At 35.0% G+C, this 20710-nt stretch overlaps 1 protein-coding gene across 4 annotated transcripts in view; it reads left to right on the top strand.

Annotated features, from left to right (window-relative positions):
* Positions 1–15287: 15287 nt before the first annotated feature.
* The window catches only part of LOC105042750 (glutamate receptor 3.1), a 43365-nt gene continuing 37942 nt past the window's right edge, over positions 15288–20710 (top strand). Inside the window, exons 1-4 of one of the 4 annotated variants that reach the window (XM_019849724.2) lie at positions 15288–15569; positions 16086–16383; positions 16504–17852; positions 17973–18250. In XM_019849724.2, coding sequence (XP_019705283.1) covers positions 16122–16383; positions 16504–17852; positions 17973–18250 — 1889 coding nt within the window. In that variant the 5' untranslated portion in view covers positions 15288–15569; positions 16086–16121. Of the gene's footprint in view, positions 15671–16066; positions 16384–16503; positions 17853–17972; positions 18251–20710 lie in introns of all 4 variants that reach the window. The other 3 variants (XM_010920054.3, XM_073256744.1, XM_010920055.3) reach the window with 3 other exon arrangements.

Below are 20710 nucleotides of genomic sequence, written 5' to 3'. Positions count from 1 at the left end.
TTATTCTCTGGGAAAGTATCATCATCAAACTGTTGTCGTCTACACCAATGTCTTCAGGCCCTTTGCATTTAATGCATTCCAAAGTATGGGGTCCATCCCTAGTTCCTTACTGTTAATGAAATTTGATGTTATATGGACTTTATGGATGATTTTTCCAGATGCTTACGGATTTATCTCATGCAAATCCAATCTGAAGTTTGCAACATGTTTTACTCGTTTTAAATCCCAGGTTGAAACATTATTCAATCGCAGAATTGAGACTATTCAAACTGAAACCATTTACCAAAAAAACCGAAAACTTTTTTGGCAATTCCCAGGTTGAAGGGGAATCCTTCTTTCGTCTGAAGGATGCAAACTTCAGCGAAGTCCTGCGGCCACCGTTTGGCGCAACCTTTCATGATCGATATGGCGGTTGGACCACGAATGTCTCTTTCATCTGCCCTCTTCCATTAGACACTACCTAGAAACCGAGAACATTCTTTGGAGCGCAGGACTAGATGTGGGATAGATGACGGGACAGGATTGTACCTTTTGCATGAAGAAATGATTTATCCTTTTACAAATTTATCATTGGATTGCATAATGATGACTTCAAAATCCATACAAATAGATGAATAGATAAGTTTAAAATATTTTGACATTTATATGGAGCACAATCCAACGATTGGCGTCATAAAAGAAAAAAGATCAATCATTTTTTCGCATAAAAGATACAATCCGAATCCTTAAATGATCTAGTTTCTGTTCGGATGTCATCTTTTACATGTGGTGCTATTGTAAGATGCTTGGTGAGCCTAAATATTCTATAATCGAGAACATCAACATCTATCTGGTTGGTGCATTATTCTGAGATAGGCTTATGTATGCATTGCAAGATATGATGAAACACAAGACATTAGTATCATAGTAACATTTTTACAAAAAAAATCAGGAAATAATTTTGGCCTATATTTATAATAAATTATCGAATATTAATTTGAATGCCATATTTATCATACGATCCACCATATCATTTTAGTGCCATGTTTAAAAAAATATTCAGAGAAATAATACTTTTTCCTGCATTGATAATAAATTGCTGGATATCAGTTGGTAAATCATCTTTATCACAGAATTGATGATATTATTTTAGTAGTCCCTTAGAAAAATATCAGAAATAACACTTTGTCCTTTCCAGGTAATAGTTTGTAACTTCTCTTTATTTTTCCCTTTAACAAGCCAGAAATGCTTTTTGAAAATGTGATCAGCCAAATAAGGATTACAAGATTAATATGACTAAGAGTACATATTAATGCTGGGTTTAATTCCGAACCCAAATAAGGATTACAAGATTAATTTAGCTATAGATCTCGATCACCAATCTAGCCAAATTTTATATAAAAAAATATTAAAAATTATATTTAGATAATACATAATTTAAAAATACTAAAAGTTTATATATTAAATATAATTGTTACTCTTTAACTAAGTATAAACAAAATTATCTATATTTTAAAGAACTTTGTGGCAAAAATGTATCTATAAATACGGGAATATGTTGGAGCTATTGATAGATATAGGAATATTTTAAAAAATGGTTATGTAAATATGATAAAGAATAATTAAAATTATTCATTATTCTTTTTTATCAAATGAAAAAGGATTGGATTTTTTATGGAAGAAATAATCATTAAGTTATGAAATATCATAATATATTTGAAATAAGGATATTTTATAATATGAATAAGCTTTTAATAACTATAATAGATTCTAATTTTAACAAAGTAGATTATTATTATGATTACTTGGTGGTTCTTAGCCAACTAAGAGGTCACTAGTTCGTGTGTTACATGATTTTTACGTGTTTTCTTATTTGAATAATATTGCAGTGATTATTCAAGATATAATCCTTAATTGCATTCATCGACACTTGTCTAGTATTTTTAAAAAATGTGGGGACTATAATGGCATCATTTTTTCAATTTTCTTGATATTTTTCTAACTAGTGGGGATTTGTTTTATAGTGGTAGTTAATAGATATGAGGTATAGGCATAGCCATATAAATGAAACATTATCGAAAGAAGTAACCTTGGAAAGGAAGGCTTATTTGTAATGGCCATGACTCATGCTTGGAGGGGAACAATATAGAGTACATGACTTTTGCTTGATTGTGTGTTAGTTGTGGAATAAGCCAAAAATATAATGATACAGGAAGCACACAATTACACCATACAGAGATTAATGCAAATTATGATCGGTGATGTGTGTTTCAAAAGGGAGTGGTCAAGTTACAATATGGCCATAATATTATGTCTAAGATTAGAAGGAGCTAACGTCCGCCATTTTCATCCTACATCGACCCCATCCTTGGGGGCTAACTCCAATCCGAGTACAACCCCCAACCTCTTGCCCAAGTGAAAAAAAGGGTGATATTATCTGAGCAAGTGTTTATTAGGAACATGATTGTAATATCAGTACCATATTAACTTGAATTTTTGGTCTTAGCTCAATGAGTTAGTTTTGAAGTTCTACAGAATGATATACTAGTTGGCTAATCAAGGAGGTCGGGTATGGGCACCACAGTGGAGCAAAATATTATTTATATTGAAGTTCCTAACCAATCAAGTTAGAGGGTGCTACCATATAGTGTGTCATTTGATGTCTCTATAAAAAATATAGTGAATTGCTACTCTAAAAGAATAGTTCGGGAAGGTGTAAAAGCTAATAGGTTCAATATTCTTAGTCCAATATTTTTCTCATCATGCAATGAATATGCCTATGGCTCCATTCTATTTACCCAACTACCATACATTGTTATATTCCAGCAAGTGACACAAGCCTTTAGATCCTATTCAAGTCAGTCATGGAGGTAACCTAATTGAGCATGATAAATAGGGCAACTATCTATGTGTGATCACAATCAACTGTCAATATCTCTTTTTGGGTCCTACTCCATTTTATCTTTACCCAACAGCTTCTTTTACATTATTATTTCATCCATTGGATTACATTAGGCCTTGATTCTATTTTACAAGGCTACAACTCTTTACCTCCCTCAATGAATTAAAAGTTCATTTATTATGATATTTTGCCGATTAAAGGAAGAAATAAGGTCCATCAATAACATAAATTTTTGCAATTTGAAGGACAAGTAGGGCCCATTTCACATCTTTTCTCCCATTCTTCTTTTTAAACAAAAATACACAATCTGATATAGAAAAATTATTTTGTTACTTTAACATTATTTTTTCTAAAAAATGGAATTGAAAATTTTCATATTCATTTGTTTAAAAAATGGGTTTTCACCACTCTCCTCTCGATTCCTCTTCTTCGACGTGACCTCGACCTTGGCCCTTGGCGGCGTTTGCACCATCGCTCTTATACTCAATCTTTCCATTCGTGCATAGGCATACTAGTCATCACCGGTCATCCTCGTTGCTAGCTATCACCAATTGGTGTCATTGTCCTCCATGTCCAACACCCTTCATGGCCTCCCTAACAGCCTTGACCCCACCCACTATGACATCATTGCCGCCTACTCGTACCATAACTTCTACCACATCTCTACTTCTCTCTAGGGTTTATGCATTCTCTTCGATTCGATGATTTCCAGAGGATACGTAGAGCTCATAGGATTGATCTGCTCCGGGAGAGAAGGGAGAGGCAAATGATTTGATGGAGGAAGAGTAGTAGTTAGAGGAGAGGCAACCAGGAAGGTAGAGAAGGGGGAAGAAGAGAAAGAGAGAAAGAAGATTGGAAAGGAGAAGCAGAAGTAGAATAAAGGGACATAGGGAAGAAGGGTAGGGAGAAAAGGATGGATGCGAAGCAGAAGAAAAGGTGGTCAATGGCATGGGAACCCACTACACCGATGGAGTGGCAGTCAAGGGGGAAGAAGGTTGTAGAGAGGTAGTTAGCACTATCTCCTTGAAAGACCTCACCTATAAAAATTATTGCTATCGAGCAAGTAATAAAAAGTAATTTAGTGGCTGGCTTACAACTTACAAACCTATGCCATTTTTCTATCATAGCATCCCTAGGGATGGCTTATAATATTTTTCATTTTATTGTCTAGTTTAGTTGATAAGAAAAAAGAGAGCCAAATAGTTTTTCTATTATTAAAAATCTAAAAAAAATAAAAAATAATTTTTATTTCCAATTTTTTTTTAAAAAAAAGTAATAACAATGCCAAATGTAATCATAGTATCCATTTTCAAAGAAAAAGAGAGAAGACTTAATTCATATCGATAATTATCTCTCCCCTCTTCTCCTCATAGCATTAAATGGCTACAATAATTTGAGAAATTCATATTGGTGTACCTTACCCTAGGATCATGGGTTTAGAATATAGTGCTTTTTCATGCTAATTTGGATCATTGCTCACTTTGAATCTAATAATCAAATGAGGATTTGGGATGAAAAGCAACCTATAGGACACAAAATCGGCATCTCTTATGCCACTACTTTTACACCAACGTCCACACTATACTCATCACTATATTAAATGTCCTCTCATATGCAATTCTCTATGCTTACATCAGATACCTCTGCTTATTCGAGATCTTATGCTACCTTGATTTTGTCTAGTCGTATGTGGTATTATCATGCTTCAAACCCATTACTCGAATTAACACATGATATGACTGCACATTATATAAGATATAATCCTATGAAATATGCAAGGCCTATTGAAAGATCAAAATATCAACTATTTTAATAATCATTTATTAGGATAAAATAAAATAATCCACTATCTTTCTTAAGGAAAAAAGAAATCACAAGGTCCAATTTTCAATTTTATAAAATATTCCAAATCTTTTCCATCTCTAACTAACAAACTCCAAATCTCAACACTATACACCTTATAACTTTGAAAAGAAAGAGAAGAAATCATATGAGTTAACGACTCAGTAAGAATTTCTAGACTCATATCTCCACTAAAAGTTTAAAAAATATATTACAATGATTAATATTGAAAAATAGGTAATTATCACAAAATCACTTACCAACCATCTAGCATAAGTCAAATCAGCCAAATACACATATATACATGATATATCAAAATAATCATTCTATTCATAAATGATATTTCATGTAATATCAAATTAACCATTTTATTGAACACTGATGTCAAATAACTTATTTATTATTTTCTAACCAATACAATTCAAATTCAGTTAAATTTATCTTTCCACTTCAAGCTAACCTCAATCACATTTTTCACTCATGATGAGGGAATCAATAGTGTCATGTTTTATGCCTATAATAGGCTAATTGATAATACCACATTTCCAATTTATGATGAGATAATTGACAATAACATGACTAATCCAAAGACCGCACTCAATGAATAGATATACATGCACAAATCTAATATTTTATTTTCAACTTTAGACTAATCAACATTATGTTTCCTGCCCATGATGCGACAATCCAAAGTATCAAATTTTTTATCTATGATGAGGCAATTGATAGTACTGCATTGGTAAAGCTATTCATAATATCATGTTTCGACTCATGATTGAAAATCTAAATCAACATGATTAATCTAGAGCCCTTACCACCCATTCATTTTAATAATATATATTATTATATTAAGTTATTTTTGGCTTTGGACTAAGCCACAATCATGTTTCTTCCTTGTGATAGGACAACTGATAATATCACTTTTCGAGCCCTTGATAGAGTAATTGATAATGCAACATTTTCAGCCTATCATTGAATAATTAATGACAAACATGGCTAATCTAAAGTACCCCACCCAACCATCCAGTTATGCAAGTCTCAATTTATCAAGTAAATACATTAACATGCTCTTATTGCATATTGCAAAATATTGTTAATTTCTATATATAATTTTATTTATTTTTTATAACACACATTTGTAACATGCTCCTATTACAAAATGAAAAAATTATTGTCACTTTCTATGCACAATCAAGTGCATTTATTTTTTATAATATGCATACATATGTCAAAATTACATATTTGTTTAGTAGAATTACACATTTATCTAAAGATGACAATGAGATTTTTATTTCTACCGATGACAAAATCCTAGCTAGCCACCTACCAATCCACTTATACTCTAATATATCCAATCAATCAATTTGACATTAATATTTAACATAATTGGATAAACTAATCATCCTCATCAAAAATCCAACAAACTGAACCGTAATCCTTAGATTTTTCTAAACTAACTATCTAAATTAAAATAATTAAAGAGAGTATATCTTTATACACAATTTAATGGTTTGAGTGTAGAGCCCATGCATAACTTCTTGTTTAGACAATTGCAATCCTGACTAGACATAGACAGCATAACAAGGACTATCAATGTGGAATTCAATTAAGATTCGATGAAGACTAATTGACAGTAAGATATGATAAAACACTTGAGTGAGTGAGGTCAAAGTAGAAAAAAAAATTGATTCAGATCTGATGTTAGTTGAAGCCTTAGCAGGAGTGCTTATTGATTAGATCTAGTGGCAGGTAATAGATATGGGGCTATGATGTAAATAGAGAGAATGCAGAAAAAAAATAATTGGGTGGATTTATTTCCAATCAAGGCCTAAGCTTGAGCACTTGATACCAAGATCATGGTGGTCCTATCTAGTTGAACAACTGCTAGCATGCATGACCATGGTTGAAGAAGAAAAGGTAGCAAGGCAAAGTAAAGAGGAAGAGGGGAAGTTTCAATGGCTGATATTTGGTGGATTAGGGGGAAAGAAGAAATAGGAGAAACAAAGGTATGGAACACGAAATCCAAGAGATAGATGAATCAAACTTAACCATCATTGAAGAGATGGAGTCTAAGTTTGACTGCAAATTGAGCAGTGAAGATCGGCAAGCATGCTAGCAAGTCAAGTAACAGTAATGAGATAGAAGGCCAAAGGGAGGGAGGGACTAATGGAAGTAGGGAAGACTTGATTTTCTATGAAAAGGGCAAATCAAAGCATATTGTTTGATTGCCAATCAATCCACCACATCGATAGAAAGGGGCTTTGACTTATGCTCAAGAACTTGAAGGAGGTGAAGAAGGTAGAAGGCGATAATCCTCGACAGTGAGAAGTCAAGAAGGAGTCAAGGTGGGGATTCAAAATGAAAGAAAAGTCATAAAACAAGGGAACAATGATGGTTTTGCATGCACCCATCATCTATGTTAGCATGCTAGTTGAAGATCTTGAGTGTCAAATTTGCACCCATGCCCCTTTCTGACTAGCATCCACTTCTCAACCTTTTTAGCCAAGAAATCTTTATTCTATTTTCTCTTTCAATTGGTGCTAGAAAATTCACCCAACTTCTAATTGGACAGTTTGAGTAAGCTATCCAATCAAATCAGTTATTAAAGATATATTACTATTGAGTGATGTAAAGGTATGTGAGTCATTGAATAGGAATCAATATCATGTTGGAGGGCATCAAGCCATTTTGGTCATGGTGATATTGAGATAGATAATGTCAAAGTAGAAGGCATTGATGTGGTTGATGGTGAGCTCATTTTTAGACCTTGACCCAGCCAGTACATTTGTAAAGGCTATAACCCAGGTGATCTTAAAGAGGAACTCAGTTTGGTTCAGGAGTGAGTTGCTGTATATGTTAGACTGATGTTGTTATTATTCTTGAGTAACTGATTGATCAGGTACCCATAGACTCTATGGTCTATCAGCATCTCTCCTTGGTCTGTATCTCCTTCCCTCATTTTCGATTTAGATATGTAATTATTATATATTATTTTTTAATCTTATATAATTATTTATTGTTCTTATAGAAAATATGTGCCTTAGATCAGGCCTTGTCTACTATCTAAGGATGGCAATTAAGTTAGGTTGGGTCATATAAAGATTAAGTTAGATATAGGTTAGGTGAGAAAATTCCATGATTAACCTAACTTGGTTATTAAACAAGTTAAAATTTGAACTTGAATATGATATATTTAATAAGTAAGTAATCTGACCTCACCTGATCAACCTATTTCCTAAATAGGCCATAACGAGTCAAGTTCAATAGTAAATCTATTAATGTATAGCAATGACAACACCTTGTTTAGCTATAGTTGCAAGTGGTTCGGGCATACTATTAGGTCGACCTTGATGTATATCTCTATGACATTCAGAAATCTCTCTAAATGCATAAGCAATCCTCCAAGATTATCCAAAACATCCACATACCTACGCTTCAAATCAATAACCTTCTAGAACTCTTGCATTGCCCTCTTGTCCTTCGTCAATGCATGCCAGATCTAGCTAAGATTGCAGTGGGCATTTAGTATAGTCCTGCCTCAACGAGATAGCTTCCTCCAAAAGTCTTTTTGTAGCCTAGTGCTCGCCAACTTTAAAAAAGAGTATTGCCGATGAGTTTCAGAGCTCTCAAATGGGTCGAGCAAAGGATGGCAGCCTTATAATGGTGCTTGCAAGCATCAAGGAGCATCCTCTCACCTTCCATAGCAATGCCAAGATTATTGTGGATTTGGAGAAGGAGATGATAGTGGGGCACAAGTGGTCATCAAGTGCATCCTCTCATAATCCAGTCATGTTGATACGACCACAAAGAGTGATGAGATCTTTAAGGAAGGACGTATGATGGGGCGTAATCTTATCCCAGAGCACCGAATTCTTAGCAGAGTCAAGCTCGTGGGACCAGCCAGAGTCTAAGAAGCTAGCGAAGCTTTTGCCATCTTAGGGGAGGTTCACCTTTGCTTCTTTTAGGCCTAGGTTAGAGCAAAGGCATTTGATGAGGATCTCATAGTTGCTGTAGACGGCCAAGGTGGACTTATAAATGAGGCAGTGGTTGGGTGTGAGAAGTGGCGATAGTGGAGGAGGAGGAAGAGGAGTGGAGGTGGAGGGAGAAGGATTGACCACTAGCGACTATAAGAAGACTGATGATTTGAAGGAGCTCGATGACTGCAAGAAGGTCTTGGAGAGAAAAGGAAAGAGTGGATTATTGGCATTTTGGAGAGAAGAAGAAAGAAAACTCGATGAGAAGAAGAAAGAGAAGTCTCCAAAAGGTGGAAAGGGTGAAAGAAAAAAGCAAAATCCATAAATGTTGAAAGTCTAAAGACTAAAGTCTGCATGTATTTTAATCAGATAAATGGATGCAATGTAAATAGATTTAACCTAATCTAACCTGATTATTAAATAGGTTAAATAGAATCAAAGCTTGAAATCCGAAGTCCACCCAATTAATAAATAGTTCAATATAGATCGACTTGATTATAACTTGAATATTTTGAGCCCAATCCACATATATTTATTGCAAGTCCGATATAGGTCAGATCATTTTTTACTATCCCTAGTCTTATCTCGATGGTAAAGTTACTTCATTAGGATCTGGATATCACAAGTCCTTAATATGAAACAATTTCTCTACATAGATGAGGGGGTTATAAGACTGTATATATTTGATCCTCTCCAAATTCCTCAATGATGGGGGACTTACATTAGAACACTTTTTTTTATTTGAGAAAAGTTACTATTATTATATATTATACTTCTAATACCTCTATTCAATATTCAGCTTTTCACATTATCTCTTTAGTGTGAGAATCTCGCTATCATAAATATTACATCATAATTATTTACAGTATATTTTATTTTATATAATTTATGTATATTTTACATGCAAGATCTAGTATTTTAATTAAGTTTGGCATGTGCTAATCTATGATTATTCTCATAATTTTCTTGAAATGTATGCACTCTATTTATAAGAGGTATCATAAGTAATTAGAATCTTCTAGTTTATTTTTTGGAATAACTACAATTTCCCACCTATTTCACCGAGCCACCCATGGTTCAAAAGATAGCATTTAACCCACCATCCCTTCAACAACCCATCCATTTAGCCCCACCCCATCTAATGAGTGACAAATGATCGTCTTGCTATTTTCTATTCATCACTAAAGAGAGAGGAAGAAAGAAATAGAAGGACATTGCATGCATAGGAGAGCTAGCAATGGGAGCTTTGAGAGACATGGAGTACTTCGAGATTGATGTCGAGGCAGCCACAAAGCACTTCTTATAGCTGTCTGATGTAGACATTGTGGACGAGGATGAAATAGAGATCAATAGGCCACCTAGAGCTGTCAATGGATCGGATCCAGACCCAAGACATGTGGGTATTTACCCGATGGATCCAGGTCTGGTATTAGTATTGGATCCATTTATCTGGATCCGAATCCAGATCCAATAAACCATCATGTAAACGGATAGGATCTGAATATTTAATACCCAAATCCGATAGATCCAAGATCCGAATAATATATATATATATATATATATATATAATTTATATTATTATTATAATTGTATGTTATTATGTTTTTGGATGCTTTAATTGGAGTTTTACTTGTTGAATTTGAATAACTTTTTATTTTTATTTGTATGATCATATGATTATATAATTTTTAGATATTTTTTAGATTATTGTATAATTTTTAGTTTTTTTTTTGAGACTTTAAATATGAATTTTGGATTTGGATTCCGAATCGGGTCCGGATACCAGGACCCATTAGGGTCCGAATCTGGTACTTCAAGGCTAGACCGTCAGGTATTTGGGTTCGGATCCGGTACCAATAACTAAGATCGGATCTGGGTCGGATATCCAGGTTCCGACCGAACCCGACCCGTTGACAATCTAGGGCCACCATTGAGAGGCAACCAATTCCTCTTTATCTCGTATCCTTGAACATGAGCAATTGCACTATTCATTCTATTTTTGATGGAGGCTGTAGAGCTCGTGAGGAATTATTAAAGCTTCTCTCCCTGGAGTTACTATTGATGATGTTGGTGAAGCATTTCACAATATGAAGGTAAATTATATGAAATTTCTTGATATATCTAGCTCATCTATTTACAACTCCCACTTGTTGGTCTAGATGAAAGGACCTGAGCATTTGGATCTTAGCTTCAGCAGGATGTCTAATACTTTGATCTAACAAGTTGTAGATATTGGAATAAATTTTAAATATTTAAATCTTAGCAATATCAAGCTCACCACCCAAGGAGTTTGTATATTAGTTAGGAATGTAATGAACTTGAAACTCTGTTCTTATCTAACAAAGCAATCGATGATATTGCTCTCTTGTTGGTATAATGCCTTCTTTAATAATGATTATTTGAGCCCACAAATATAAAAAAGGTATCGGACTTACTAAAATTTGCTTTAACCTCTTTGTCACATAAAATAAGTACTTTTTTATATGTGCTTATTGTATGTGTCATATATTTTGGAATGCCGGATTTTGCTGATTGGTTAGAGATGATTTAGAGGAAACATTCTCTCTAAGCGTGCTTTAGCATTTAATCACTTGGAAAGTTTAACTTGGAAGTGACAAAAGTAAGAGATGAAGCAATCAATCTCTTAGGGTGCATTTGGTTATGCTTTTTTATTTTTATTTTTGATTTTAAAAAATATTTTTTATTTTTTTTATTTTTGCTATTGAGTAAAAGCAAAAAAGCAAAAAGTATGTTTGGTAACTACGTTGCTATAAAGCAAAAAGAACATTTGGAGATGGCAGGTGAAGAGTCGACGAAAGAGAAGAATTCAGAAAGTGAGAGAAAGGGAGTGGGGAGGTGAAGAGCTCGACGAGGGAGAAGATTCGGGCTCTTTATTTTTTGGTTTGGCATTTTAAATGTGGAAAAAAAAAAAGCAGAAAAGTAAGTTTTAGAAAGCAAAAAATTTTTACTTGCATATAAAGTAATTATTTTAATTTTTTTATTTTACTTTTTATTTTTATGTGTTACAAAATTGCTTTTTGATTTTTATTTTTAAAAATCAAAAATAAAAAAAATATTTTTTAATGGCTAACCAATGTACCCTTAGGATTTTCAAGGGATTGAATCTGTTTGTATCCGAAGAGTGATGCCTCCGGTGTCTTATCAAACTTGAAATTTCTTGTAATCTATGGTGTACCAACCACATGTGCTTTTTCTATATATGCCTCTAATAAGTCTTTGCATAGTAAATCTGAGGGGATACTAGCTATTGACTAAGGATATTGTTTCATCATTTTATAGAACCCACCCCTCTATATTTTTTTTTTGATGAACTAGGAGGCTTAACCATCCGTTATATTATTTAGACTAACTATTTACATAGTTAAGTATAGAGAGGACTCAAGTTGAGGCGGCTTGTGTCCTCTTAGTTACAATAGATATGGGCTGCAGAAGGCATTCAAGATAAAATCTAGTACAATATATGATTAAGTACTCAGGCATTTAGCAGTTTGGATAACTGACAGTAAAGCTTGAGATTTGGATGACTGAACCACTCACTGAAGGTTGACAAATTGATCTTCATAATTTTGTCTGATGAGTTAGCTTCAAATCTGAAAATTCTATGATTTCTTTCTTTCCACAAATAACATCGTAAGGTTGAGATCAGGCAATCCCAAGCTTTTTTGGGGGTACTGCTTGGTAATTCATCCCTCTATGTCCCCCAGAGCTCTTGAACACTATTGGATATGGAAGGGGGGGATAATTTTTGGATAATCCAAAACCAAATCTGATTGGAGTAAATACAAGTGAGAACAGATGATCAACAGTTTCTTCATCAAAGTTGCAGAGGGCACAACACTTGAAAAATGGGAATTTTCTTTTCTTCTAGTTCTCTATAGCAAGTAGCCTATTGTGATATAGAAGCCAGTTGAAAATTTGAATCTTCGTTGGGGCTGGTGTTTTTCAAATAATGTCTGAGAACTTTGGGATTACTCCACCGTTACTGAAGAACTTGTAACTGGCATTGACTGAGAATTTTTTATTTTTACTCTATCTCCAATGGACTGAATCCATCTGCGTCAAAGTGCAGACTATGTTCAGAAGAGTTTGGAGATGCTGAATCTCAGTGTGACATTGTGAGTTTAAAGAGGAGTAGAAATGATGGCTTAGGTCTGAAGAATTTAGAAATTTTTGGACCGACATCTCAGTTATATATGCAAGCATGTATATGGTTGGGAAATGATCTTTCATACATTGCCCTTCAAACCAACAGTCCTAAAAATCTGCATTCTTTCTACCTCCAATTTCTCATTCTATACTAGCTTCAAATAGTCCATGTACTCTAGTTATCCCTCTCCATACAGGTGATTTCTTCAGATTTTTTGTGGCTATGTTTTGGGGAAGCCGATTGTTCGTGTAATAGATGTTGTAGATTAGTTTCCTCCAAGGTTTACAATATTCATTATGATATATCTACCACATCTTTAGAAGCAGACATCTATTGAATAATTTCAGGTTCAGAATACCTAGTCCACCCAGCTTTTTAGATCCGCATATCTGCTCCCAGTTGACTAGGCAATGGCCTCCATTACAATTCTTTTCACCTCTCTATAAGAACTCCCTCCTCCTTTTATCGATTCTATCAATCACTACCACTGGGATGAGAAATGTAGACATCCAGTAAATAGGAAGCAAGGTTAGAATGGAGTTTACTAGCGTTAATCTTCCTCCTAAGGATAATAACTTTCTTTCCATGTTGTTAGTTTTTTGTCGGTTTTTTCGATTAAGAAGTTTCAATCAGCTGCTCTAATTGGTCCAATTGACAATGGAAAACTTAGATAAGTTGTTGGTAAAAAGCAATGTGAACAGCCCAACATTGTTGCATATTGTTTGCCCTCCAGCTGTGATAGTCCTAGCCTAAACATTGTACTCTTTTCAAGGTTAATCCTTCGACCTGATAGTACTTCAAATGAATATATTGCCTGTTAGCATCACTCATAATAACCATATTGTCTGCATACTATAGATTATGAATGCATCCTGTGGATGTTTGTGGGTCAATCCCCACAATTAACTTGTTGTTGGCTGCCATCTTCAGCGGGCGATCCAATGTGTCAGTAATCATGATGAATAAGAGAGGAGATAAAGGATCTCCTTATTTCAACTCTCATTTTGTCTTGAACTATTTTGATGGTGTCCCACCCCTATATTAAAAGTGAGACATGAATTTGTTCAAATGATCTGCTGAAACTGTTGGTGTTGGTTCATCCCCATTCCACAAAAGAACCCAAGTACCAAATTTGAAATCAAATGGGGAAAATATTCTTGATCCGCTCTCTTTTTGTTGTACATTCTATCTTGATTATAATTATTATTTCTGGTAATGAACAACAGAAAGATCTTCCAAAATTTTCTATCGTCCATGATATCCTTTCAATCGATTTTTCTCCACAATTGCACAAAATCTATCTATTATTAGATATACTTGCAAATGATGAACTTGAAGACATGGATTATAGCACCTACATCATGTCATTTAAAGAATTTTTAAAGAAATTCAATGAGTTTGAAAATGAAAAAGAAGAATTATAAAATATAGCTCACTTGATGAATGTCTTCTTGCTCTTCTGCTTCGGATTGGTAGAAAGAAGCTTGATTTGAAGAATAAGGCTTGGATTTGGGGAAACAAGCATTGACTTGGAGATTTGAGGAGAAAAATCATATGAAACTAAGTTCTAGATCTCTTTTTGAAGATAAATCCACACTTGTAAAACCACAGATAGGTAATGTAGCATGACAGAAGCTGATGGATTTAACCTCATGAGAGTTAAGTGCTATTTTTTTAATCATAGATGAATTTGATGAAATTAGATTTTACCACAAATGGATAATTTATAATTATTCCTTATTTATATTTATAACTCTAAAATATAATTTAATTACAAAAAGTATTTTTATCCTATCTCTATCTTTTTTGGGAATGATAATTAAATTTATTTATTTAATGCAGAGGAGTAGTCATAGCTATCTGGACATGTGGAGACTAATGAAGGCCTCCACAGTCAACCGAAGTGAATTATTGATGAAAAAAAGTGGGTGAGACTAATGAAGGCCTCCGCGGTTAATATGATTGAATTATTGATGAAAAAGAAGTGGTGACAGTAAATTGGCGCCCTCGCCTCCTACCACGGGGAAAAATCCAATGTTTTAGGTCAGAAGTCCGAGACCCTTCACACGCCAGCTTGTTTGTTTTGGAGAGTGTTTAAGCCAGGCTATCCTCGGTCTCATTCTTCCGTGAACCTATCAAAATCCAATGCCTCCCGCTGCCGCTCGATTCAGGACCGCTCAAGTATTGTCTCGTATGGCAACTCTTTTCCAGCGACCCGTACAGCCTTTTCCACCAACACTAGTATGCCACGTGATCTCTATTCCAAAGACTCGCTACAAATTTACCACGTGGTACGTTTTTCACTCCAGAAAACTTCTACATCCCGTTCTTGGCGAAACAGCTAATTTCGAGTCCCTATCCATGGCTATGGGAAGTTAAATGCCACAGCCAGCTTCGTACGCTTTCCACCTCAAAGTCCAGATTTATTATCCGATGGCATTCAATCATGCAGCACAGGCATTTTCCTCCAAACAAAACTTTGAGGGTAGCCAGCAGGCCAATTATTTTCCTCAACTTCCTTCTTCATTTTTTTCCTTCTTCAGTTCTTTTTCTTTTCTCCTCCTATGGTCTAGGGGTTGGTTCTCTGTCGCTTTCCCCATTTATCTCCTCAAGGTTCATGTGTTTATTGCCTCTGAAGGCATGCTAATTTAGCCTCCATTTCATGCAACATATATACTACCTTTTCTTTTCCTTTCAGCTTCAGGTATGTGAGCTGAACCACTCCCTTGTTGACTTAGCTATTGTTGTTTCCTCTTCTTCCCTGCTGGCGCTTCCTCTCTTTCTTTAACAAATCAACAAATTTAGGTTTGTTCACTATTGCTACTCCCACCAAAAATTGGTTTTTTGACATGTCCTTTTTTTTTTTTTTTTCAAAATTTCTTTTACTTGTGTCTCATAATGCTCTGATGGGTAATTCTTATTCACCATAAAGAGTTTTGGGTTTTAAACCATGATGTAATTAGTTCCTAAAGGTTTGTGCTATCTATCAGTATTAAATCTTCTTCTCTCGATATAAAAAATTGGTTCTTGGCTTTTTATTTCGTCTGGTGTTTTTTCTTAGTACTTTATTGGTTTTCTGTGGACTGTAGCTTTATGTTCTTGATTATTCTATTTCTCATGCTTTTTAGTTGGTTTCATTTCCACAATGTTCTAGAATTTTGAGTACTCTCTGTTTCTTTCTTTATTTTGATCTGTGGGCAGCGTTCCAATTGTGAAACAGGGAACAAATAAGGTTTTTCTGATATAAGCCTGCACCATGAAGGTGGTGTTGCTTCTATTTTTAGCTCTCTATTTTTATCTGTTTTCGAGTGGGGTCGGTAGGAATATCTCTTCGAGACCTGCTGTTGTGAACATTGGAGGTTTATTCGCATTCAACTCGACGATTGGAAGAGTTGCCAAGGTCGCAATTGATGCTGCGGTGGATGATGTCAACTCTGATCCAGGAGTTCTCCAAGGCACAAAACTGGTCATCGATATGAAGGACTCCAGTTGTAATGGTTTCCTTGGCACTGTTGAAGGTACCACATCACAGATCTTCTATCTTCCTATAAATTATAAACCAATCAGCTTACCTTCCTAATATGTTAGCATTGCAAGCAATTTTAGTAAAACAACCAAACTTTCATTGCCAATTGCAGCGTTGCAGTTCATGGAGAAAGAAATCGTTGCAGTTGTTGGTCCCCAGTCTTCTATGATTGCTCATGTTATTTCATGCGTTGCAAACAATCTCCAAGTCCCACTGTTGTCCTTTGCTGCGACAGATCCCGCACTTTCATCACTTGAGTATCCCTTTTTTGTTCGGACCACACAGAATGATCTGTTTCAAATGGCTGCTATAGCTGAATTAGTTGATTTTTACCAGTGGAAGCGGTTAATTGCTATCTTCATCGATGATGATTATGGTCGAAATGGGATAGCTTCCTTAGGTGATAAACTCGCAGAGAGGCGCTGTAGGATATCTTACAAAGCTGCATTACGACCTGATGCCACTAGAAATGATGTAATGGATTTGTTGGTGAGGGTGGCATTAAAAGCACATCGGATTATTGTTCTACATGCAAATCCAGCTGTAGGACTCATGGTTTTTTCTGTAGCAAAATATCTTAGAATGATGTCGGATGGTTATGTTTGGATTGCAACAGATTGGCTTTCCGCACTGTTGGATTCTTCAATGCCTCTTTCTACAGAACATATGGAGATGATGCAGGGAGTTCTTGCATTGCGTCAACATACGGCAGATTCAAAAAATAAGAGTGCTTTAATTTCTAAGTGGAACAAGTTGACAAAGAAAGAGGCTGGTGAAAATTTTCAGCTCAATTCTTATGGTTTGTATGCTTATGATACCATCTGGACAGTTGCTCATGCACTGGATGCCTTTTTTAATGATGGTGGAGTGATTTCATTTTCTAATTATTCAAAGTTGCTTGATGCTGGGGGAGGGGCTTTACATCTTGAAGCAATGAGCATGTTTGATATGGGAAATCTTTTGCTAGATAAAATTCATACAACAAATTTTGTGGGCGTGACTGGCCCCATTCAGTTTGATTCTGATGGGAACCTCATTCACCCAGCATACGATATCATTAATGTGATAGGAAGTGGATTTAGGAGAATAGGGTACTGGTCAAACTACTCTGGGTTATCGGTAATGTCTCCTGAAACACTATACATGAAGCCCCCAAATCGTTCCAGTGCAAACCAGCAGCTCTACACTGTCATTTGGCCTGGAGAAACAACAACAAAGCCTCGTGGATGGGTTTTCCCCAATAATGGGAGAGAGTTGAGAATCGGAGTTCCCAAAAGAGTTAGTTACCGGGAATTTGTCTCAGAAATGCCAGGCACTGACATAATTAGTGGGTATTGCATAGATGTCTTTGTTGCTGCTGTAAATTTGCTGCCATATCCTATTCCTTATAAATTCATACCTTTCGGGGATGGCCACCAGAACCCAAATTATAACAAGCTTGTGGAATTGGTCGCATCAGGAGTGAGTATAATTTTTTTCTGTAACTTTATTTTTGGAATCACAAGAATGTATAAGAGTACAAAAATATGCTTGTGAAAAGTGACATACTTTATATTGATTCTATTTCTCTACATGTTTTAGGACTTTGATGCTGCTGTTGGTGACATTGCCATTGTTACTGATCGGACAAAAATTGTCGATTTTACACAGCCATATATTGATTCCGGTCTTGTCATACTGGCCCCTGTTAAACAACACCACTCAGATGCTTGGGCTTTCTTGCAGCCATTTACTGTGGAAATGTGGTGCATCACAGGGGTATTCTTTCTTGTTGTAGGAGCAGTGGTTTGGATTCTTGAGCATAGGATCAATGATCAATTCCGTGGTCCTCCAAAAAGACAAGTAGTCACAGTCTTCTGGTAAGTTTTTATAAAAATGCATTTATGTTCATATTCCAGTATGCAATCTACATCTGCTTAGACAACACGTGATATATTAAGTAATTACGTCTGCTCATCAGCCTTTCAGTTATTGCCAAAAATTTTAAAGTTTTTACTGTGGACAAACTATAAAGGACAATGTATATGTTTAATAGGATAGAACTGTGGTATTTCAGCAAAATATATTTGACAACTTGTGAGAACAAAGTCTAGGATTACCTCTTAATGCTAATAAATTAGATCTTAAGATCACAGGTTTACCCTTGATCTGATAGTTTTGCATCTCTACTATAAAAAAAATAGCTCCACGTCCACTCCAGATGTCAGATCCTTTTGATGGTTAGAATTAATGGGTCATTGTTAGAATGTGCCCATCTTGGGTGTATATGGGGTTTTGGATGACAAAGTCCTCCCAATTAAGGAAAATGCACGGCATAACAATAAGCACAATCTGGATTGACTCGGTCACCGAAGACATCCACTCACCTAGATACATTTCTTATCAACAACTAAGATGAGTCTTACTCTGTCATCAATATATATCCATTGGCCCTTAATGGTTGTTATGTACTAGATAAGATAAATCAAATATTCTTCCAAAATAATTTTAAATAATTTGATAAGGCCAACTGACAGTTATATGACACCATTGTATCTTAAACCATGCAGGAAGTGACTTGTGCTCTGCTCATAATCCTTCTATCGGCTATAACCTTTGTCCCCAACATGCAATGCCAGTTCTTTGATAAAGTTAAAATAGGTGATTAAGGGTGTGATTGACCTAGCTTACTGATGCACATATGCATCTTGGTGGTTGCATACAATCCGAAATACCAGGTGGATGGTGAAAGAAATGGAGAGGGACAAGAACAATTTTAACAGAAATTAAGTTATGTAGAATTTCTGGATAAACAAATTTTTATCAACACAAATCCATTGGATGGTTCCCTGTTGATTTTTTTCCTGAAAAAGCTGAAATTCTAACTTTTAGTACTAGTGCAAATTTAGTTTGTTTTTTATAAGAAAAAGATTCTATAAGCCCATGTAGATTGTTCTACTAAGGAACATTTAGGGTTTTGGTTAGTGGTAAAGATTAAGGTTGAGCAAAAGGGGAGGCAAGGAAATGAAAGCTTTAAAGGTTGAAGAAATTATATAATGTGAAGCTAAACAATTAAACATCATCAGTTTTTATGTAGATGAGATTAATTCTAAGTATTAGGTTGGATGGAGATGCAAATAGTGCTATTTTTCTTAATCATATGTTAGGAGTTTAAATCCAAGTTGTATGTCATAAGCTATAAATTCTCTGTTATCAGTTGTCTAGGTTTAGTCAAAGTTGCTATAATTGGATATGACTGAATTTTTGTCATTTAGACTTCTGAGTTCATAACAATTTGTCTAGAAAGTCCCTGCTATATTTGATAAATAAGTTTTTGTAATAATTACCAGTTCGATTTGCTTAGGTGAGTTAGCTATTGAAGTTGGAATACTTTGTCAACTTAGAAGTGCTTTGCTAAATTTCAATTACTATGGTGATCCATGAGGATCATCAGAGCCACCATGGCCCAATTTGGCCACTTCAGATAAGGTCTAGATAGGGTTTTGGACTGCCTTGTCTGGGACTCAATTTTGAAGCCCAACTTTCTGAGGTGATGACTTGTATGATGTCAAGCTGCAGTAAACCTTTTTTTAGTTTTAACTTTTTGATATCTACAAGTGTGTAATGACCCCAAGGGACTCATCGTACCTTGTTGACGTGGGGTTATGATGACATATAGGCCTAAAGTGGCTGGTAAAAGTAAAACCTAGGGTTGACTGGATGGATTTTCTAATTCAGGAGGAAGTAGGCAACAAAACAGCGGTCAAAGTTAATGTAAAAGTCAAGATGTAATTCTAGGATGATGTTAGTCTTAGCATGAATTTTGTGCTAGTCACTATTTTAGGAAAAAAATTGGCCTCTTTTAACTAGAAGAGGAATCCAAACTGGATTTGGAGACTCCAACCTGACTAGCATAAATACGAGATGTTGTAATCAATTTTATTATTCAATTAAATGTAAAAAGTAATTAAAACCCTACTTTTGAAAGTCCTTTTATTTTCTATTATTTTCTTTGAGAAGTCTGAGTTGAGTAAATTGAATGATTTTCCTTCTCTCACCAATCAGATTATCTAGATTTTGGCAATGAGTATAATTAAGTCAGGTCGGAAGATCTTTATTACAGTTGCACAAGTTCTGGTATATCAATCAGAACTGTGGATTGCAATAATAGTGCTATATCATAAATATACAACATATGCTTATGTATGATATGCATGTTATATGTTAAGGGTTGTAATGTATCATAATCATGTGTAATGTGCTTTGATTTCTAGTTGTTGATTTTTAGAGTTAAATATCATCAGCATTTACTCCTAAAGTACATTGTGTTGTATGTGAAT

Source organism: Elaeis guineensis, chromosome 4 (genome assembly GCF_000442705.2).
Source record: "Elaeis guineensis isolate ETL-2024a chromosome 4, EG11, whole genome shotgun sequence".
Classification (NCBI taxonomy): Eukaryota; Viridiplantae; Streptophyta; class Magnoliopsida; order Arecales; family Arecaceae; genus Elaeis; species Elaeis guineensis.
This window is presented reverse-complemented; position numbering and strand designations above follow the sequence as displayed.